Source organism: Serinus canaria, chromosome 13 (assembly GCF_022539315.1).
Source record: "Serinus canaria isolate serCan28SL12 chromosome 13, serCan2020, whole genome shotgun sequence".
NCBI lineage: Eukaryota > Metazoa > Chordata > Aves > Passeriformes > Fringillidae > Serinus > Serinus canaria.
This window is the reverse complement of record NC_066327.1, coordinates 4065345-4087163: the sequence shown is the minus strand read 5'-3', so window position 1 is coordinate 4087163 and position 21819 is coordinate 4065345. Positions and strand designations below refer to the sequence as shown.

Here is a 21819-nt window from a genome sequence, read left to right as displayed (position 1 = left end):
ATATCTGAGTGCCTGAGAATTCCCTCTGTGCTTCACTCAGATTTAGATCCTTATTTTACACAGAAAGAAAATACTGCAGATCCAAGCAAAAACACTGGTGGTTTTGGGGTTTTTTTTGAACAAAATGAAGATCCTCCATAGGATTTTTTTAATATCCATGTAGGATTTACATGACCTGAGCTTCTTTTGAGGACATTTTCAAGTGATGCAGCAATTGAGCTGTTTGAAAGGACTGTGTAACATCCCTTGCTGTACAAACACAGTGAGCATATGTTCATATAAAAACAATTTGTGATGAAAAAAACTCTATACTACAGTTACACCACGACAGTTTATTATTTTTCTTTCAAGGCATATCAATTTTGTATTGAATTGAATTGCAGGTGGCTTTGTTTTTCTACACTTTATCTCATGGAGCCACCCAACTGCAGGATAGCAAAGCCATGGAGCAGGCTGAATCACTGAATGAGAAATGTAATCTTTCCCTTCTGGGCTCTAAATGTGGCGAGAAGCTGCACAGGCTTGTTTGAAATAGGAGCTCTGCTCTCACACAGAAAGCTGCAGCTGAGTTGAGGGCTTGGGTCAAGAAAAAAAGCAGCAGCTGAGGTAAGAGTTGGGGTCAAAAGCAGGGGGACATCCATCTCATTTTGTGGTCAAGGAAGAGTGGTGCAGGAAATCTGGTCCCCCAATCAATTACTGAAATTAATTTCTGAGCCCAAGTCATTGCCTTCTGGGAAAACAAGGGTGCATTTACTTACCTGCTTTGCATAGCGTTTGCACCACTTTTCAAAATGAAGTTAGATTAAAAGGAATAATTGTGTTATCTGGAGAATGTGATGCAGTATGAATTAAGAACTCCAGAAGTTTTATTCATACAATCTCACAATGGCTTGGTTTGGAAAGGACCTTAAAGATCACTGAGATCCATCTCCCCTGCCATGGGCAGGCACCCCTTGAAAAGCACAGCAAATCAGGCACTTTGTTACTGTTCACAAAACCAACAATCAGAATTGAATCCCAGTGAAATGGAAAAACCACTGGAGACCCCAGGCACCCAGTGCCTCTGCCTTGAAATCCAAACAGCAAAATGAGAACAGCTTCTGAGCAGGAGATCAGCACTCCTGCAGACCACCTCCTTTGGGGATCTCCATGGGCACAGAACTGGATGCCAGGCATTCCCAGCACAGCCTGGCACCCCCAGGGACCCAGCAGGCTCTGCCCAAACCCACCCCAAACTCCTTTTCCTCTCCAGCACATTTGTCACACTGACCAAAGAGCTGAAGCCAAGCACAGGGGGAGAGAAAAGAAGAGTGGAAAAAAAGACAACTCAAGCTGTGGTTTTAACTTTGCCCAGCTGGGAAGGTCAAGTGGAAAAGGCAAACTTTGCTCTGCTGGTGGACAGTCCTTACAGCCCCCCCTCTCTCCACGGAGCCTGCACTAAAATGATATTGCTGTGCTGTTTTGGCTAGAGACTGCACATGCTGACCCCTCCGTGGCCAGCACAGCACCAGAATAATTTCATACAAAAGGTTTGCATTAAATGTAATGAAGCAAATGACAAAATCAATAAAGCTGGAATGGAGTGGCTATCATAAAAATGATGTAAATTCAGAGTTCACTCTGGTTATGAAGCTATTTATATTCATAATTAAAACCAGTACTATCTCTTTTTTTAGAATAAAACTTCCTTTTGACAATCATAGATGAATGCTACAGGAAATCTTCCACAAATGCATTCAAAATTAAGGCATGGCACAAAGACAGCATAAATTACACAAAGATAAACTGTAGGCATAGGTTAGCCTAAACACGTACGTAATAAAGAAAATTTGATTTTCATACTTTTTCAACCGATGTCACAACCCATTTTAATCAAGTTTGATATCAAAAGGACAGTAAGGATACCACATAGCCTGTTTTTAAATCAAGGTATTTTCTGGAGTTTGTTTCTGTCAGAGCGACTCTTGTAAGTCTATTAAAACAGAAAAGAGCCAAATCTGCTATTCATTACTCTTCATACAAAGGCAGTGCTGCAGCATGGGTGCTGCATCAGAATGTATCTGTGCTTCATTAGGATAAAAGAATAATGAGCCCAGAAAGCAGCAAGCAGAGCTCAGTGAAATAAGTAAGCAGATAAGTAATCTCTGGAAATAGCAATAGTCACCCTGACTTTTTGTAGCAGATTTCAAACCCCAGATAATGGGTCCCATTCAGGATTAGGGATGAGGTTTTCTTTTATCAAACTCTGGACCTGGAGCTTGTGATCTGCTTTAAAAAATTCCACCAATGTCCCATTTAGGCAAGTGAGCTATATACAATTTAAACCTCCAGACTCCCAGATTTTACCTAACCAAAGAGAAATTGTAAAAGTGACCACCAAGCCTGAGGCTCTGACACACAAAGGCTGGACTTTTTCAGTCTCCTGTGCAAAGGATTCCCATCCCTGTGTCAGTTTTGTTGTGCTGCTGATGGGACACAGCACAGCCATGTCACTCCTCCAGCCCCACCAATGACCACTGGCAGAGCTCACTGCTGGTGGCTGCAGCAGGAGCCCCTCTCAGGCTGCACAAGGCAATGAATGATGCAAGGCAAAAGCACAGGGAAGAGCAGAACAGAATTTGAAGTAGATGGAAAAGATTACTTAGGCCTGTGTGGGATACTTCATCTTCCTTGTCATCAGCATTAGGACTTTACTGTATAAACAATTAAAGTGCAGGCTTTCAATAATGCTTGAAATACATTTCCAGAAAAGGAGAAAACAATTGGTATTGATGTTGTCTTACTTCTACAAGAAATATGAAAAAAATCTGTGGTTTGTCCAAAAATTAATACTAAACCCAATATATACTGCAGTGGATATCCCGGATAGAGAAATTGGGTAAATCAGAATTATTAATAACCTTATTATGGAGGTAGTCAGCTCTGATTAGTTCAGTAAAATGAAAATTTAAAAAATATTAAAGGCCACCTAACATACATCCTCCACTACTAAATACTATTGGCCTATGTACTTCTATTTTATAAGTGGAACACACTTAAGAGATATTTCAGCTTTTTATTTATCTGACATTTTACTCAGGGGGAAGCAACCTTTATAGTGAGGAAATCTGTTCCTCAGGAGTGATGGTTCAGCTTTTAATAAGTTGTCAGTGACAGATCCCTTGTGGCCAGTTGAGCCCACAACCACAGACATCCATGAAAACAAACACTTCCTGAAATGCAAGTGGACAAGAGAGCAGAGCAGACATCCACCCTACTCACTGCAGATGTTTTCATTTAAAAATACAAAAAAATAAATCAGTGGTGCATTTCCAGTCTGTGCAATCAATCTCACATGAAGTCCAAGTCATAGTTTAGCACATTCAACAGATTTAAGATCGTGCTGTGCCGGTTTGTCCACCTGGTGTTTCATTTATTAGCAAGGGACAAGAGAAAGGGGATTGCATAAACCCAAATGTGTTTAAAAAACACAAGTGGGGAGTGATCACACTACCAAATATGGGACAGGTTTGAACACTTGATGGGATGGTTTTGGGGTTAGCAGTGTTTATCAGGTGTGCTGCAGACTTTGCAGGGTGTCAGCCTGCACATGTCTGCTCCACTGCTCCCTGAGGCACATGGGGCCATCCCAGGCTGCTGGGGAAGAGTGCAAACAGCAGCATTCCCATTAACAGCTCCTGCCCCAAAGCACAGCAATGTCCTGCACGCTGGCACAAACCCTCCACAGGATCACAGAGTCACAGCACACTTTGGGTGGGAAGGGACTGAGGTCCACCTCATTCCACCCCCTGCCATGGCAGGGACACCTCCCACTGTCCCAGGCTGCTCCAAGCCCTGTCCAGCCCGGCCTTGGACACTTCCAGGGATCCAGGGGCAGCCACAGCTGCTCTGGGAACCTGAGCCAGGGCATCACCACCCTCACAGGGAAGAACTTTTTCCTAATATCCAACCTAAAGCTGCTCTCTGTGGTTTAAAGCCATTCCACATTGTTCTATCACTTCATGCCCTTCTAAAACCCCTGAAGGGCTGACACAACACCAATGCCAAGCATTTCCAAAAATACACTACCAAAACTGAAACTGGCTGGCTCACTCCTGAGCAACATCACTGCTGAGCTGGTATCTCTCAGCATCAGTGCACGTTGCAAAAATCCTATGAAACTTCCTTCTCAAGAAGCTAATTCTGAATAATGACTATTCCTTATGATGTCAAAAGAGACACACAGAAGTTTCAGGGCTGTAAAAACACTTAAATCCCCCAGTATTTTATGGGAATTCCAATAAACTGCCAGAGAGCACCATTATTCAGCACAGCTACTCAGAAGACACTGCCTCTGTGCAGCATATTCTAGAAAAATGCAGAATTAGCTTTTTGTTCCAGACCCCTTGCTCACCCAAGGGACCCAAGGACAGGACACAGGTGGGGCACAGACCCTGTGCCCAGAGTCCTGTGCTCTCCCAGACCATCAGGAAGGTGCTGCTGATGAACACATCATCTCTCCAGTGCAGCACAGAGAGAAAAAAGCCTCTGCTGATTCACTGGAGGCAGAGAAAAATCTGTGATTAAAGAATGCGGTTTCTGAATTAAACTTTGAGTTTTCATATCCATGTTGCTAACAGGCTTTCCCTTGGCTGTGGGTGCAGCAGCTGTGACATTCTGATGGAATCAGAGTGAGCAGGAAAGGGACAAAACCCCACAATTCCTTCCTGCCCAAAGCCAGCCTGCACACCATTTCAGCTTTCTTCTCTTATTGTTGCTATAAGACAGACAAGGGAGGGTATTTAAAAAGATCAGGGCAGGTAGATTTTAGAGGTTAGTGGTTCCAAAGAGAGCAGAACAGAAAGACAGACCAAGGGTTACAGTACAGCCCGTGACCTCAGGCAGGAAAGCAGCAGAACCACGAGGGAGCCCCTGCAAGGCTGGGCCACAGCTCTCAAGAGAACAATGAAGCAACCAGTGTCACCCCTCTGTGTCACCTGATGTGCTGGCCCTGTGAGTGGCTGAGGATGTCAAGAGAGAAGCATTTGTCTCCCAAAATGTCCTCTGCTACAACTCTGAGTGCTGGGTTGGTTCTGCCCATCTCACCTTAACTGTGGGGCAGGAACATGTGTGTGCATTCCAATCAATCATATCCTTTTAATGAGTTAATTGTGAAATATATGCTTCTTGCATTTCTTATAAGGGCTAGAACAGATGGCAAAAGCTCAAAATAATGTATTCAGAAAATTAACTGACGCTGCAGGTGGTGCTTCTCCATAGAAGGTGGTAAGTTGGGAACTTGTTATTTTATTGTTATAATAATGCTGCGTGACAATGACATTTCTAGGAAAGCAACTGTGATGGCCACAGAGATCTCTCCTGAATTCATTATGGTCACTATCACAATGAAGACCAATTACAGGAGATAGAAAGGAACACACTGTTGGAATACATTGAGTGCAGGGTGAATTTATGGACAAGGAGGAGGAAAATTATTTACAAATTTATACAGTTGAAGTAATGTGATCTTTTTGCCCCCTGAAGAGTGCAAAAGGCTTGTCTCCAATGAGTATTCAAAATGGCTCTTTCCATGCCCCTGACCTGTTTAGCCAGCTCTTTCTCAAAACAACCTGAAATCTGTCCCATAATAGAAAAGTATCCTTTCCTTAAATTTTCATGTATTCCTATTTAAAATATACTGAGCTTTTAATGCACACCATCAAATATAGATACATATTGTTCAGCCCATTGGGAGGCACAAAAGCAAATACATAACCCAAGACATGATAATCAATTCTCCTCTAGGCATTTCTTTGCTTTTATTTGAGGCCAACCACTGCCTTCAGAAGGCTCATTCCAGATTTTACACCAAAAGAATGGAAAATCTGGCCAACTGTTTATCTTCCTCCTTTAGTTTTTTTTGTTTTTTGGTGGGTTTTTTTTGTTTGGTTTTTTTTTTTTTTTTTACTGCAAACAGCAAGAGAAACACTGAATTCTGTACACAAATGTCAAGAAACTACAGCCAGGAATTTCAGAGGGCTCTGGATAATAGCTTCCCTGGAGAACCCAGACTAAAGGAGTTATGTTTTGTAGTGTAACATTTCATTAAGATCTACTGCATATTTATGTTTGGCAAATAACTCACAATCACTTGCTTTCTTCTAGTGAAACAGCTACACACAAATCAACCATTATTTCCTTTACTCATTAGTTTATTCATTAGTTTAACTTGACAGGTATGTTTAATTCTCCCTGTGGCTGAATGGCAGAAGCTACAAATATACTCTGCAGAGATGGCTGTGATGGTTAAAAAAAATTACCTTGGAACATTTTAATATTTTGTGTAGGTGAATGCAAAATACCTCTCAGTGTAAAGAGCAAATTCAGCTTTTTCCAAAACCTGAATGTGCAATTGAGGGGTTTAATTTTTGTAAAAGTCCCGTGGATTGATGCTAATAGTAGATGCATGAAGAAAAAGTAGCAGAATCTTCCAGGAAAAGCCATTTAACAAATAAGCAACTGAAACTAATAGGTACAACAATATTTTACAGTTCTCACAGAGCTCTGATTTTCCCCACTGCAGAGGTAATTTAACCACTAGGAAAATAAATGTGTACTGACTTGCAGAAGTGTTAAACATTACACATGTGCTGATGTACTTCTGTATTTTTAAAAACATAAATCTAAATGCTCCATTTCTCCCTCCACAAGAACCTTCAGGGCTATCAAGGAGGATATTACCCACAATTTGCTAAGAGGCCCCAGGGTGCAGGGAAAGCCTCTTGCAGGTGCAGTGATAGGAGCTATTATCTCAGGTGGGGCTGAGAAGGGTTCAGGCAGAAATGCAATGAGCCTGTATTATCATGACACATGAACCTGTTAACTTCTTCTTTTATTTTTCCTGAATCCCAGTGCTACAGAACCTTACAGCCAAAGCCTGGGAGAGAGAAAAGGCAGGAGCTGAATATGGATGGAGCTGAATTCCAGTGAATCAAGAAGAAGAAACTGCAGCAACCCCCGATGGAAAAAGCAGTGCCTGTGTTGTTCTGTGTGGCTCTAGCTCTGAGTGGTGTTCACACAGGGTGGCTCCCCCTCTGCCCTGCTGCTCTGGCATTCTGCCCTGCATCCACACTGCACATGGATTCCTGTTTTCCATTCCTTGACTGGGAGATGTTCATGGACTCATGGAATGGTTTGTGTTGGAAAGGATCATAAGGATTGTCTTGCTGCACCCCTACCATGGGCAGGGACAACTTCCACTATCCCAGGCTGCTCCAAGCCCTGTCCACCCTGGCCTGGAACACCTCCAGGGATCCAGGGACAGCCACAGCTGCTCTGGGCACCCTGAGCCAGGGCCTCAGCACCCTCCCAGGGAGGAATTTGTTCCTAACATCAAGCCCTGTATATCCCTGTGCTGGGATCCTGGCTGCCCTCAGTGAGGTGGGCTGAGCAACTGCAGGAATGCCTCAGCAGAGGAACACTCCCCTGCATGCCAAGATGAGAGAGGAGCAGGGGAAACGTGCAGAAACCCAAGAAGCAGCTCTATATATTTTTATGATGGAAGGCCACGGCTGACAGCGCTGAGTTAGCCCAAAGCTCAATGAGACCCAAACCCATACACTTTAATTCTTGAAATAAATGTGCTTACTTGGGGCTAGATTCCTGCAAGAAACATTTCCTGTTCTCTGAGTAATAAGTAACAGAAATTGAACACAGGTGTGCTCTGCAGGCTGGCCCTCTCTTGCCCTCTCCTGCTCAGCTCTTAGGGCCACTGAGCAGAGTTCCTGCATCTACTCCACAGTGAGTTCAAAGTGTCACTTTATGCCAAATTCCCAAATAAATTCACTACTGATAATGGACATTATGTGCTCATGAAACTTTCTAAAAGCTGTATAGTTATTTCTACATTTCAGTTAGAAATAGACCCACTAATTTATTTGTGAGCAGATTCTTTGATTTTTGTACTCAAACAGCAGAAAACACTTCATATGAAAATAATTCACACAATGAAACTTCCCCCACTTAGGAGTTTGAAAAACTCCAGCCTCTGCTTTGGCTTTGTCTTGTGCAAAAACACTGGCCTCCCTGACATTTAAAATTCTTTAGCACAGCCCTAATCCAAGCCCATTTTCCTGGGCTCACTGTTCTGCTAAGAGAATGATAAAAGATAGAAAGTTTTTACCACTGAAAAAGAAAGACACAGTGAAAACCATCTACACAGTGAAAACCATCTTGGAACAATGCTTTTTATAACATTTCCCCTCCCCCCCTATCATTTTAACAATTTTTTACAATTATTTTTTTCCAGTGTCAAGCCAGCTCTGCATCCCTGGTGCATGGGGGACATCACCAAGAACTCTCCTTGCTTCACACATGCAGCAGCACCTTTGCCTTTGGAAGATTTTTTTCACACCAGTCTGCTCCAGCTGGGCACAACCTGTGCCTCTGTGTCCATCACTGCCATGGCCATGCTGGGACAGGGTAATTCTCACAGGGTTTCCAAATGGCACCCCCTGTAATTTATACTGAGCCCTCAGGCTGCACGGCTCAGAGCTGGAGTCCAAAAGGAATTCATGGCCTGGCTCAGTCTATTGCATCAACTCTGAGTTTTGTCCTGAGGGAAGCTTTCCAAGCTGCTGTTAAAGACAGCATTCATCTGGAGACTTTCATCTGGTCTAGCACTTGCTGTGTCTCTATGATGGTATCTCCAGAATTGTTATTTTTGCCATGATATCGGGACACTTTTGGAAGAACCTGGAAGAATCTGAGGCCATGTTAAAGGTCAAGCCATGAAAATTCTATGTCAGCCTTTCCTTATTCAAATTCTAAATATAAAATGGAAAGGGCTGGGGAGTATGTGACAGTTTGTAGCTTTCTTTCTTGTGCCCCAAAGCCTCCAAGGTCCCTCACAAACACACTTCATAAAGTGGAAGAACACTGAGACAGCACAATAAATCTGCAAAGTGATAACCATAGAAACAACCAGCCCTGCTGCTGTGCCATCAGCACCTTTGTGTCACAGCCACCAGGCAGGTGCTGGCACCCCCAGGCACAGGCTCATTCTCCTGCTCACTGCCATGGTCACTGCTGGCACCCAGAGGGGAGAGACCTGGCTGCCAAACACAGGCTGAAAATGGGAATCAGTGTTTGAGCTCACTGCCTAAAGAGCTTTAACTGTTAACTTGGTTCAGCCTGCATCCCACCCTTACAGCTACTGCTGGAAAAATTCTAATGCATTTCCAGCAGCAGGTTGGCTCAAGATTGTGCCACGTTTTTCTCAGCAAGTCACAATCCACTCGTCTGTGTCTGGAAGCAACAGTGCCATGGACCCCCCTGGGCACAGGAGCTGTCCATTTCTTACCAAGAAACAATGTCTAGATGTGAGTGAACAGTCTGCTTCTCCTGCTGTTTATCTAAATAATCACAGCAATCTGTCAGAGTACCAAGCTTTGTGCTCCTGCTGAGCTGGAGGCTGGACTGGATGACCACTCCAGACCAGAATTATTTTATGACTCTGTGATAATTTCAGTGCTCACAGAAGTCAGAAACTGTAGCTACAGGGAGTACTTCTGATACTGTGTCTTTTACAGCAAAACAGTTGATGCTGCCTAACTTGACAGATACAAGTTTTTGTTGAAACCCCAACATTGATACAGCTCCTGTAGGCACTCCAGCCAGCCATCCCTTGGTACCAGCTCATGGAGAGGAGAAACCCTGGATCCCTCTGCACTGGGAGCGGGTGCATAAATCAAAACACCTGTTCTGGTTGTCACAACTCTCAATGCAAACTTTGTTATTTGAAATGAAGTCAGACAACAACAGTGAATTACAGCTCGGAAAATTCGACTTTCTGGAACAGAATACCATTTATTGTTCCTGTAGATCACACAATGCAAGTACAACTCATGAGAACATGATTAAAGGGAAGGATCATCAAGTCCAGCTCCTGGCCCTCCTCAGGATGCCCCAGGGATCACATCACGTGCCTGAGAGCATTTCACTGGGGCAAGAGCAGAAAGCAGAACACTGCTATGTTGCCAGACTGTTTGTAGAAGAGGGCTTCTTTTCAGATCTCCTTTAGCTTACCTTCCACTCAGTATTAAAAAATCCACACCATTTATGCAGTGCTTCCAATATTTAACGCAGTGGGGATCAGTGCTCAGCTACTGCTGAACTGTAACACACTGCTAACCCTGATGGCTCTGAAATGCTTCTGAGGGTGGCTGCAGGCTGCCCAAGGAAATCCTGAGCCTGCCAAGCCTGGCACTGTTGTTTCCTTGCTCAGTTCACCCAGTGCTGACTCCACAAAGCCAGGGGTGGGTTGTAGTGTGGGTGTGCACAAAAAGGGGTTTCTGTTCCATAACATGTGAGAGTCTCCAACAGCTCTGGAAATTCAGAGCTCAAGGTCTTTACACATATTTCAGGCTACCTTACAGCAAAAAGCTAGGACAGACTGGCTTCATTAGCACAAAAACCACAGCCCTGTTTTCTCTCTTTAAAGGCTTTTATAAATTATCTTAATTTTAAATACGAGCTGTCAAAGCCTGTGCAGTTAACTGCTCCCATTATTTTTTTTTCATTTTCTGTTATTTGTGCTCAACCACCGTGCCTGAGTTTGTCATTTATTTCTGACAGAAGTGATGGGACAGAAAACTTAAACTAAGCAAAACATTTCAATTCCATCCCCAAACTCTACCAGTATTTTTCCCATGCACATCTTGCTCTAGGACAGTCCTGCAGGAAGGGGTGAAGCCTTGGAGTCTGTTCTTTTCCTCAGCTCAAAACCTCCCCAGGTGTGTTCACAGGCATGAGGACCAAAGCAGCCTGGGAGACCCCTGACAAAACCCTGCAGGGTCCCTTTGGTGCTGCACAGAGCTGGACACAAGGTACTCAGACTCAGAGTAACAGCCAGATATAATGAGAGGGGAAAGGTTTTTTCACCACAAATATTAATGAAGTTGTCACTTACAAGTTCTTCACATCAATGATTCCTCGAAAGGCCTTTCTAGGGATTCCTTTTATCTGGTTTTCGCTCAGGTCTCTGAATAAGAGAACAGAAAAAAAAAATACATTGTGTTAACAAAGAGAACGCATTTCTCAAATCTGCATCAGCTAATGGAACCTCCACGTGCTTGGAAAAGGAGATTTGTTGCTGGATTTGTTACACCACACAGTGTTTTCAATTTTGTTTCTCTCCTCCAGAGGTCTGTGGAATGAGCTGAAATGACTCTCCAACCAAAACCACCAGAATTCCTGATACAAATGACAGAACTTCCAGCAAACATCACTCAAATGTGATGGTGATGCTGGCACAATGCCATGGCTCACTGTCAGAGTACCTGCAGCCAAATCTCATGCCTTGGAATTGCAACCCTGTAGTGTAAATGTAATTTTCTCAGCACGCTTCTATTTGTTTACAGACTGCAAAAATACTTGGCTACCCCTGCTCAGATTACAACTTCTTATTTGAAGTTAATATTCAGGAAAAACATGACAATCATTCTCTTGTGAGCCTTTTAAATTTCAACTGAAAAGATCTTAATCTACTGCATTAAAATCCCACTGCATTATGTATCAATGGGGAAAACTGAATTCTTAACCTTGTTTAAAAACCACTAACAAAAAAACTAAACAACCAACAGCAATTCAGAAAGTCTTTCTAGTACTTAAAGCATGTTAAAAAACGGTTTGATCTGCATTGTGAATGCAGGTGACATTTTCCTGTTTCCCAGCCTGCATTTGAGTGCTTTCCCCCTTGATGAACTATAAATAGTTCCAGGTTCCCAGCCCTCTGTCAGTGCAGTGGAGGTGGGAAGGAGAGCATCAGGAATGGGTGGGAAATGGACAAGAAACCAGAAAGCTTGGATGTTTTCATGCTGAGGGAAAAGAGCATTTACCCTGGTTTTCCTGCGAGTGCCCCAGCACGGAGAAGGGGGGGAGGTCTCAGTCTGGCTTAAAGGACAAAGGGTGGGGCAAGACAGGAATGGAAAGAAAAGTGGGAAAGAAAAATGCAAGAAAGAAGCAAATGGAGGAAAGGGAAGGCTCAGTGATGACTAAAGGACAAGTAAATGTGATCCTGCAGAGAACTGCACAGTGCCTTGTTTGGGTGACAGTGTCCCCAAGGCTCTGCCCCGTTTTCAGAAAGAAACTCAGGCTCTGCAATGATGATTAGGAGGGGCTGGCAGCCCTCTGAACTCAGCCCCAGACACCCTCTTTTGTAAGTACATTTACTGTTCAGCAAGCTCCTTTCTAGCCTCCACCAAATTGGTTTTATCAAATGAGAGGCCAGAAATCAGAGCCTGTCACAAAAGCCCACATTGACATTGCAGGTCAAGACGTGTCACACAGGGCTTTCTTCTGCTTTCCATCAGGCAGATAAGGAAAAAAGGGGACTATGTCCTTGTCACAAGACTAATTCAATTCATACCAGTCATGCAGTCTACACCAAATTCTCAAAGTAGCCACAATTGTCCATTGAGAGGAGCACAAACAAAAATGTGCTGCTGGATACAAGTCTCTTTTTCAAGTCAGATTAAAATTCTTTGTGACCTTCACAATTTGTTTAACACTGATCCACACTCTGACCCCGCCTTCACCTTCCCTTTATTTTGCCAGCAACAAAATATTAGTTCTTTAAAGACAGACCTTCAACCCAGACAAATGATCAGGGAGCTCGGGCAGAGGAGAGACAAAGTACAGGGCACTTCAGAGCCAGGAGGAGGAAGTCTTAAGCTGTCACTTTGGAGTGACACTGAGGCACAGCAGAGCTGTGGTCAAAGTATGACAAAATGGCTTAGCAAGGCAAAAATTAGTAAGATCTGAAAGGAATACACACACACAAAGCAGAACAAAAAGGGCTTGGAAAAGTGGAATTGTGTGGTCAAATAAAACCACGCTTAATCCACCATCTCAAGTTGCATTTGTCTGGTATTTTATTGTGCATTTTAAGTCATGTGTGAAAGTAAATCAGGCTTTCCAGTGATATTTCATAGCATTGTTGTGCTCTACAAGGGCTAATTTATGAATTTGATCTCTGCTTTGTCTTTATGCTCAACTTTTAACCTGCAGCCAGGAAAACCAGGGGACTGCAGGAAGTTCATCTGTTTGCCATGAAAACCTTCTTGTAAAGTGTATTATTTTTATTCTCTCTAAGGCTCTCTTTTCCAGCTAACAAACCTGCCTCTTTCCATCTCCTGGATCATGGACTGATTCCATAAATGTCTCCAGTGGGCTGAAGGACTGACAGCCTGGGTGGCATTACTGACACAGCATGGAAGAAAAGTCACCAATGTTTCTTTTTCTGCCTTCTCACAATTATCATCATCCTGCTTTGAGATGGTCAAGAGGAGTGCTTCTCTCTGCTTCCTGACATTGTGCCAGAGTTTTGTTAAGCATCTTTCACAAGCAAGCAAACCTCAACCAGGCTCAGCCTTTTGCACTTCACAAAAATTGCTCAGAGGTAGCAGAAGGCCATAACAAGAAACTTGTCTGCTGAGTTGATCTTCAAGTTCCAGCTTTTTATTCCCTGCTTCTCATGGCAGACATGATGGGAAGCTTACAGCAGTGGTGTGCAAAATAAATATTTGTTATTAATAGTAACTGTAGAAAACCAGATAAATTTAAGTGAGGCCAAAAGAAAAACCTAAAAAGCAGATGGAAAACTATGGCAGGAATCAAGAAAAGTAAACAGCAAACCTAAAAAAAAAAAAAAAAAAAAAAAAAAAAAAAAAAAGTGATGATTACTAATAGTTATCCTATTTCTTTGACAGAAATTTCAAGCCCCCTATTTCTGCAATGGAAGGCAAGTCCAGTGCCTGGGGGGAACATGATATATCCTAAAGGGGAAATCTGAAAAATTTCAGACTTGGGGAATAATAAACTTCCCCAAACCCTCACCCTAGAAGGCAGCATTAGAGAGCTGGAATTACTTGACCTGAGGACAAACCAGAATGTGCCAGTCCATCAGCTGCACCCTCCCTGCAAGAGTCCCTGTTGTGCTGGGAGAAAGCACCCAACACAACCAGAATGTGCTCATCTGCATCCTGGGCAAACAGATCAGCTGAGCTAAGCAAACATTTCTGGATTGAATTGTCCTTCCTGCTTTGATTAATACAGGCAGGCTCTGTGCAGTTTGACCTGACACAGAGCTTTGCAGCAGGGCACAGAGCACAGGCAGCCCCAGCTTGGTGCACTGCAGTGGAGGGGACAGCCCAGACAGGCAGCAGAACCCAAAGGAACTTGGGGAGAACAGCAGAACACTCATCCAACAGCAAACAACCCCCTGAGGAAACAGCATCCTCATTTCTGAGCTGAGGGAATGAAGCCACAGAGATGTTCAAGAGCTTGGACTGGCACTTTGCTCAGGGGAGAGAGGCAGGAGCTGACAAAGCCAGCAGCTGTGGCTCACAGCTCATGTCAGCCCAACCCAGACTCCTGCAAGAGCTGGCACAAGCCAAAACCTTTCTTAGATTTTATTTTAATTTCGCTAAAATGCTTTGGACACAGATGAACTCCCTCTGCAAGTCTAATATTGTTTTCCTGATCTTCCAATGTGAATTGTAAGTGCCTCACTGATAAAAGGATTGGAAAGGGAAAAAAAAGCCCATCTAAAAGTGCTGACGTTTCCTAAGTGCCTCTGCAGTCTTTGCTGTAGTGCTGGTTTCAGCTTCTGCTCTAACACTGCCTACTGCAGCCTGAGTGGAAATTCAGCTATCTAACAGAGCAACAGAACACATTAAGACTTTTTTATTTTTATTATTTTGCCAGTAAGAGAACATAAATCACTTAATTGGAACACAGACCCTACAAACATCCACGGAATGAATCTTCATTTGGACTACAGATCTAAAACATTAAAACAACTACTTAAATATAACTTGCAAAATTAAAAAGGTGCTGAAAATAACTTATATTGTATGAAAAAAAAACCAGCAGTGATGGCATTATGCTGAGGTTTTCTTCCTTTTTAAACAAAAAACCCCACCCTTTGATGATTTATCAGTTATTTTTCCAACCTTTTTAAACACACAGATCTGAAAATTTAAAATTAATATTTTTTTACAACTGTCTGAAAAACAGCCTGATTAAGAAGTATTTAATGTAGTTGAACACCAATTATTTCCCCCACTCAAACAGGCTGGGAGATCACCATGCAGCATTATCCAATAAAGAACTCAGCTTGCCTTTAATGTCTAAAGAGTTTAGTGCAGAGACTTAAAGAAAAGTACCCAGAGAAAATTCTGCACAGCCAAACCTGCATCTTCCCCAGTATTTTACTCTATGTTGATTCCATAGTAAAACCCCAAACTCACAGAATTAATTATTAACACATGGAACCAATGGTTTACTTAAAGGGAAGGGAAAATCCAGCCTAACAATCCTGATTCCTTTCTTCAGGAACATTTCAGCTTATCCACAATTCAATTGCATCCTGGAGTAAGTCAGGGGAGCTCACACACAGCTCTCTGTAGCAGCTGGTACAAAACCGTAAGACAAACATTGGTTCCTTTGACTGGATAGGGGACTTGAGTGCAAAATAAAACTCTTTCCTGTCCTCTCTTCTTGCCAGAACAATACTGGAAAGTTAATATTGTTCACCTCTCTCCAGACAGGACTAATGAAAGATTCTACTCCTGATTTTAAGAAGGGGCCAGCTGCCATCAATGCCAAGGAATCAGCACTGTGCCCAGCAGCTTTGCTCTGGCTACAGAATGTGCAGCTGAGAGAAATGAGAATTAATTCATCCCTGTTGGTAGCTTGTTTACATTCTTTTACAAACTAGGATTCCTGGATTTAAAATATTTCAGTCCAATGCACTGATTCAAATTAAATAAAATAAAACCTTCCTGAGGTTTTTGTGCACTTTTAAAGTTTAATGACTGCTCTTCAATCTAACTTTTCTTTACAACTGGACTAAAACGAGACTGAACTGCTCCACTAAAGGTCACATACTTATCACAATCTGGTCACTGCAATTTGTCTCATTAGAATCAGTTTTAATTTGTACAACATGTTACACATAAACTCTATCCTCCAATGTTTTACTGAATTAAGTAAAACAATTAAGGAGGTAAAGAATAACAGATGGGGAAAATTAGAGAGTATAATCTCAAGATAATAGGTATCTCTAAGTAACATGTAATAAAAGATAAGCAAGTCAATAAAGTGAGGAATTATACAAGTCAGCTTTGTCATAGAACAAAAGCTGAGGGAAGAGAACTTGTACACTCAGAGAAGAGACAGGGCAGGGGGATCAATGCTATCTACAGGAAGAGTCTGCAAGGGAAAATGAGGCAGGAAAATCAAGGAAATCAGGGAGAAAGAGGAGTTTATTTGTATCTGTAAAAATTCCAGCACATAATAATATGCATTTCATTTACAGCGAGGATTTTTCCTTCTCTGCCAAAATTATATGGCAGCTTTTCAATTTTTTAAAAGTTAAATCTAATATTTAGCATTTTCAACAACTAAGTATTATTCTTACCTAGGAGATAGTACCCTAATGTTTCCAAAACTGTTCAGAATTAGAGTTTTTCCTGTTCTACAGACAGATTAAAAAATACCTGAGTTAACAATTAAGGACAATTCAGAAACTTTGAGTCTCTTAGATATGGAAGTTAAATTCAAGATATTTATCATCTTCCAGGTGGGAAATGCATTGCCCAAATCAGGTCCCTCCACCAGTAATTAGAACAAGCTGTGGCAAGTCTGACACTCATCAGCACCTGCCCTGAGTGCAGGAATGGCTTCTCCCTCTCAGCAGGGTCAGTGTAAAAATGGTATTTACTGTAAAGCAGCACTTGTAGCTCTCTGTCTGAAGGAAAAATGGAAAAGTGTTGTTGCTGATGGGCTACAAGGCAAGAGCTTAACAACAGCAGTGTTGTAAAGCATTACTCTGTGGAAACTTGGCATCACTGCTGATTTTCTAAAAGAAAAAAAAAATCCTCCTACTAGTGCAGGAAAAGCAAAGAGGGTGACAACATCGGAGCTCTGCAGAACAGAGCAGGTCCTGCAGCTGCTGTGCCCCTGAACAAGGTGAGGGTGGTTTTACTAAACACAATCCAGCTGCCTCAGTTCCTGCTCCGGCAGGCTGCAGGGGAAACACAGGTTTGGTTTTGTCTTGTTTGTTTTGAGGAGGGAATTGAGCTCCAAAATTCCAATTAAAGCAGCGCTCAGCGCTTTCACACAGTCACGCACTGCTGCACCAGCCCTGTGCTAAGCCTGCAGGAGATAAACACCACGAGTTCTCTGTTGATCCACTTGCACTGAGAAGGGAGAGATGTGAACTCTGCACTTGTGGGTTTCAGCACTTGCCAAAGCCCCAGGCAGCCCCATAACCCCAGTCACACACACCTTCACTGGGAGAGCAGGATGCTGAGCAGAGCCAGAGCCTCAGGAGTTGGAGGGGTGCTCACTAAGGAGTCAGAGGAAAAAGATCTCAGCAGAAGATGATTATTTTATCATCATCTTCCACCTTCTCCAAGGACAATCTAAAATCCATCTGTTAATAAAGATCTTTCAAGGGATCCAAGCTGTGTGGAGTTGTGCAGTTTGATGACTGTTGTCCTGACACAAGCACAGGGATCACACAGCACGTGCTGAAGTCTTTTTAAATGTTTAAAAGAACAGAGAATACTCACTTGTGATAAGCTAATTCTTCATGAGAGGTTTTTAAAATTCTTGGTTGCTTAAAAAAAACAACAGAAAAAACCCCAAACAACCAAAGCCTACCTTGTTTCACTGAGACACAGTGAACGTCTGTCTGTTGATGCACCCAACAAATCAAAAAAAAAACTATCAGAATATCTCAGAGAAGCAGAGTAAATATTGTACATCATTTTAAATAAACTGTAAAACTAATCAATGCCAATGTCCAATCAAAGGCAACATTTGTCTTTATGACTTTTATGGTTCTCCCTCCTCCTACCACTTCCAAAAAGCTCAGCAAATAGTGATCAGACAGCATTTAGGAGACTCTTATTTTAAAACCACCCATCTTGAGACTGATGGTGAGCTTTCATTTTAGAAAGCAGCATCTGCTTTGTCTTTTGGAACATACACACAAAAGTCAAATCTTTCCTCAAAGTATTTACACTCAGTTTTGGGTATGTCAGGGAGGAGGACCTGGAAAGTAACAGCCAGTGGACTCAGAGGAAACTCCTGAAGAGAAGCAGCCCACTAGAAAGAGGATAGGGTCCTGACTAATAAATGACAAGATGTCTTTGTTAGCAGTGTTTCATGTGGGGGCTTAGTGCTTTAGAAAATGTATCAATATAATTAATCCTTCCTTTTGACTGAGGAGACAAAGGAACACAAAGAGAGGCAGCATGAGACTCCAGGTGCTCCAGGGAGTGTGGGAAGAGACAGAGAAACCCTTCCCAGCCAGCCCCACAGCTCAGGAATTCCACCCTGTGCCGTTCATCCACTGAGCCTTGCCCTGGGTGGGGAGGGTGCTCTGCCAGCAGAGACAGCTCTGGCACACTGGGCACAGATCCACTTTGACAGGAAATCCTTTCCTCTGGAATTCTGCCCCACTGCACCTCTGACAAAACCAGGGCTCCCAGGCTGATGGTGCTCCCACCCAGGTCCAAGTGGAAGTGAGATTGGTGACAGAGGCACTCCTGTGATTTAGTGGGGACACCACACACCTCAGAGAGGGGGGACTGAAGCCCTGACATCAGAAGAAAGGAATGATTCTCCCCAGCTTTTTTCTATTTTTGTCAATATTTTCCTGCTGGTAAACCAATGTGAATTCAAAAGCTTTTCCCTGCTTAGTAATGATAATACTTTCTAAAATAGAAATTCAGCTATATGGAGGTACCTTTATTTTAAGGTAATTTTAAAAAGCACTGCTTTTATACTGCTGACCCATTTTGGGATTTATACTTTTGTCTGTTGAATCATACTGGAAGGAAATCCTATGTATTTATTTGCAACTTCTAAACATCAGTAGGAAATATCATCCTCCTCTGATCTCCCCACAGACAGGAGCCTCCACAGCCCTGCCTGGCCACCAAACTAAAAGATATTTGCAGTTCATTGGTCATATATTTTTAAATTATGCTGAGTTTTTATTTTAGAAAATAAACATGTGAAATCATAAAGAATAAAACATGCACTGTCTTTGGATAACTGATCAGCATCTGGAGCACGACTCTCTTTTGGCTGATCTGATCTCTCTTTTGTCTGACTCTACCTTTGTTAATGACGAATATCTTTATATTAAAGATTTTTTTGCACTTTACTAATATATTAAAAGAAAAAAAATCCCCTGGCAGTCAATATTTTTGTGTACCTAACCATCACATTATGGAATGAAAACAATAATCACAATAGTATTTATTTAATTCAGTCTGTGAATCTTGAACTTTGGCTAAGAAAATAAGATTTTTCCTAGGATTAAGTGGCAATTACATGTGTAAAGATCTAGGATTTATTTTTTTTACCAAGTTCTCCTGAAAAAGGCCAATTATAAAATTTGTTTGTATGATCACTGCAGACATTCCTGTGGCTATATAAAAAGTAATAAAACTGATAGAGAATCTGTGGATAGTAAAACCAGCTTGAATTTCCATTCATTCCAGTGAGGCAGAAATGAGTTCAAAGCATTTGAATGCACTGCAGTGAGAAAAACAACATTGTTTATAGCTCAGGCCCAGGTACCAGAGGGCCTTTATTCTGTTCTGTGCTAAAAAGTGCACCTGTACAAGAGGGGTACACTGGTACTGGAGCTGTAATCAAAGTTTTACAAATAAATTATAATATTGGACCAGCAATATCCATCCTGCTGATATTCAGCAGACTGCAGGAACAGGTACTGAAGCCCAAGACAAAAGACAGAGGAGTTCCATGCACCTCTTGCCTTTTTTCTAATATTTTAGCTTCTCTTTTTCTCCCACAGCTCCACCTTTATGTATCTTCCCTGCTATGGATGAGAGTCCCAGGGAAGCACTGCAGGTGTAAGGAGATGCACTTCAGGCTGGTTTTAGCCATGAATCATTTTTGTGTGTGGATGTGACACCTGGATTTATAGAGCAAGATGTACCAGCACAAAGTGGCTCTCTGCAGTGGGGACAGTCACGTGCTGAGGGAACAGCAGCTCTCTGCTTTTTGGGAGGATCCACAAACCCAGCAGCCCTTCAAGTCATGACCCTTTCAGCTGCATGACACCACACCCTTAAAAACCTCATGCTCCTGCTTTATCAACTCCAAAAAAAGGTTCACTGAAACATAACCAGTAACTTCTTCTTTTCAATGACTACTCACATAGGTAAAGAACTTTCACAATCCCACTCCATGCACAGGAAGTTTATCATTCAATAATGCCATGCTTTAGAAAAAGGCATTTAAATGGAATGTAGGTGTTTCAAGTAGAGAAAATAAAACTCAAGTACACTAGTAGAACAAACATGCTACCGTGACACAAATCTAAACCAAAATTAGCTTTTAGTAAAGTGCACATAAAGTGGTGAATTCTTCCAAAAGACAAATTAAACTCACAATCATTCTGCTCAGCTTATTGAGGGTTTTATTTGAGTGTTTCAGTAAATCATCTACCAAAGACCTAAACCTTTACTGAAAACAGCTAAAATCCAGACAATTCACGAGAATTACCAGTGTTCCCAGGACTTCATCCCCACTTTCAAACCACTCTGGCCTGAACAAGTTACCAGCTGAATTAATTCCCTTGAATCCACCCAAACACTGCAAAACAAAATCCTCCAGATTCTACTTTGAAAACAGACTCATTTTTAATGCTCAAACACCCAAAAATACTCATAGGGAGACCTGGGTGTGCAACTCTCCAAGGTGTTTCAGGTGTTTTTTGAGCTTTATTCCCAAAGCTGACGGGGGAGCAAGGGCACTCCTCTGATTCATCAGCAGCTGCCTCCTTACAGAGCCCCACAGGAGCTCATCTGCATCAAGCCACTTCCAGAAATGAACTTGGCTTTCCCCTGACTCCCTGTCAAGCACTGCTGAATTTCAGATTGACAGTGTCAGCACACAAAATTGAATTAAATGTAAAAGAGCTGACCAGGGAAGAGGGAGGAGTGGTTCCTGCACAGCAGACTCCAGCGTGTCCACGCTTTGCTGTTTCATTGTTGAGGCACTCTCAAATCAAAGAACATCAAATTCCAGCACAATTTGATTTCATCACTGCTGGGAATGATGATGACTTTCTCCCAAGTCCAACACAGTTATGTGAGGAGAAAATATGCCTGACAGTAAAACCTGACTTATTATCCCAGAAGTTTTTTTCAATTTATGACACCTCCTTAGCAAGCCTTTGAAAAAACAATTAGCTAAAAGGGTGTCATGGGTCATATGAAAAACCAGTCTTATCTTATCAGAAAAGGAAATTTAACTTCATTATAAGACTTGGAAAGTTTACATCCTGATATTATTCACATCATTACTTCCAGATGTCATGTGGAAAACCAACAATCAAGAGACAGAAACTAAGAGTCAGTCAAAAACTACACAAGAATATCTCTATCCCAGTTCCATACACAAAGGTTTTTGTTTGGTTCCAGAAAGGAATTTCTAATGGAACCTGTTTTTATCCCAGCTCAGATGCAATCACTCTTCCTTTCTTTGAACATTAAATTTGTGGACAGACAACTTTAAATACCAGGGAACTGTGGCTAACACAGAAAGTGGTTTTCTTACTAAGCTTATCCCTCTCTGTTAAGTTTATACAATTATGATATAGATTATATACACATATAACACATATGGTTCCAATGCAATTTCAAGCTTGCACTCTTTGTTCAGTCTTTCTGAATCACAGAATGATGTAAAGGAAAAAAGGAAAAAAACAAACTCTAAATGTTAGGGCTG

At 42.1% G+C, this 21819-nt stretch overlaps 1 protein-coding gene across 4 annotated transcripts in view; it reads right to left on the bottom strand.

Moving 5' to 3' along the window:
* The window catches only part of SLIT3 (slit guidance ligand 3), a 526251-nt gene that overhangs the window by 231604 nt on the left and 272828 nt on the right, over nucleotides 1-21819 (bottom strand). For all 4 annotated transcript variants that reach the window (XM_030229266.2, XM_050979618.1, XM_050979619.1 and 1 more), the window contains one exon: nucleotides 10949-11020. In XM_030229266.2, the coding sequence (XP_030085126.1) occupies nucleotides 10949-11020 (72 nt within the window). The remainder of the gene's footprint in view (nucleotides 1-10948; nucleotides 11021-21819) is intronic.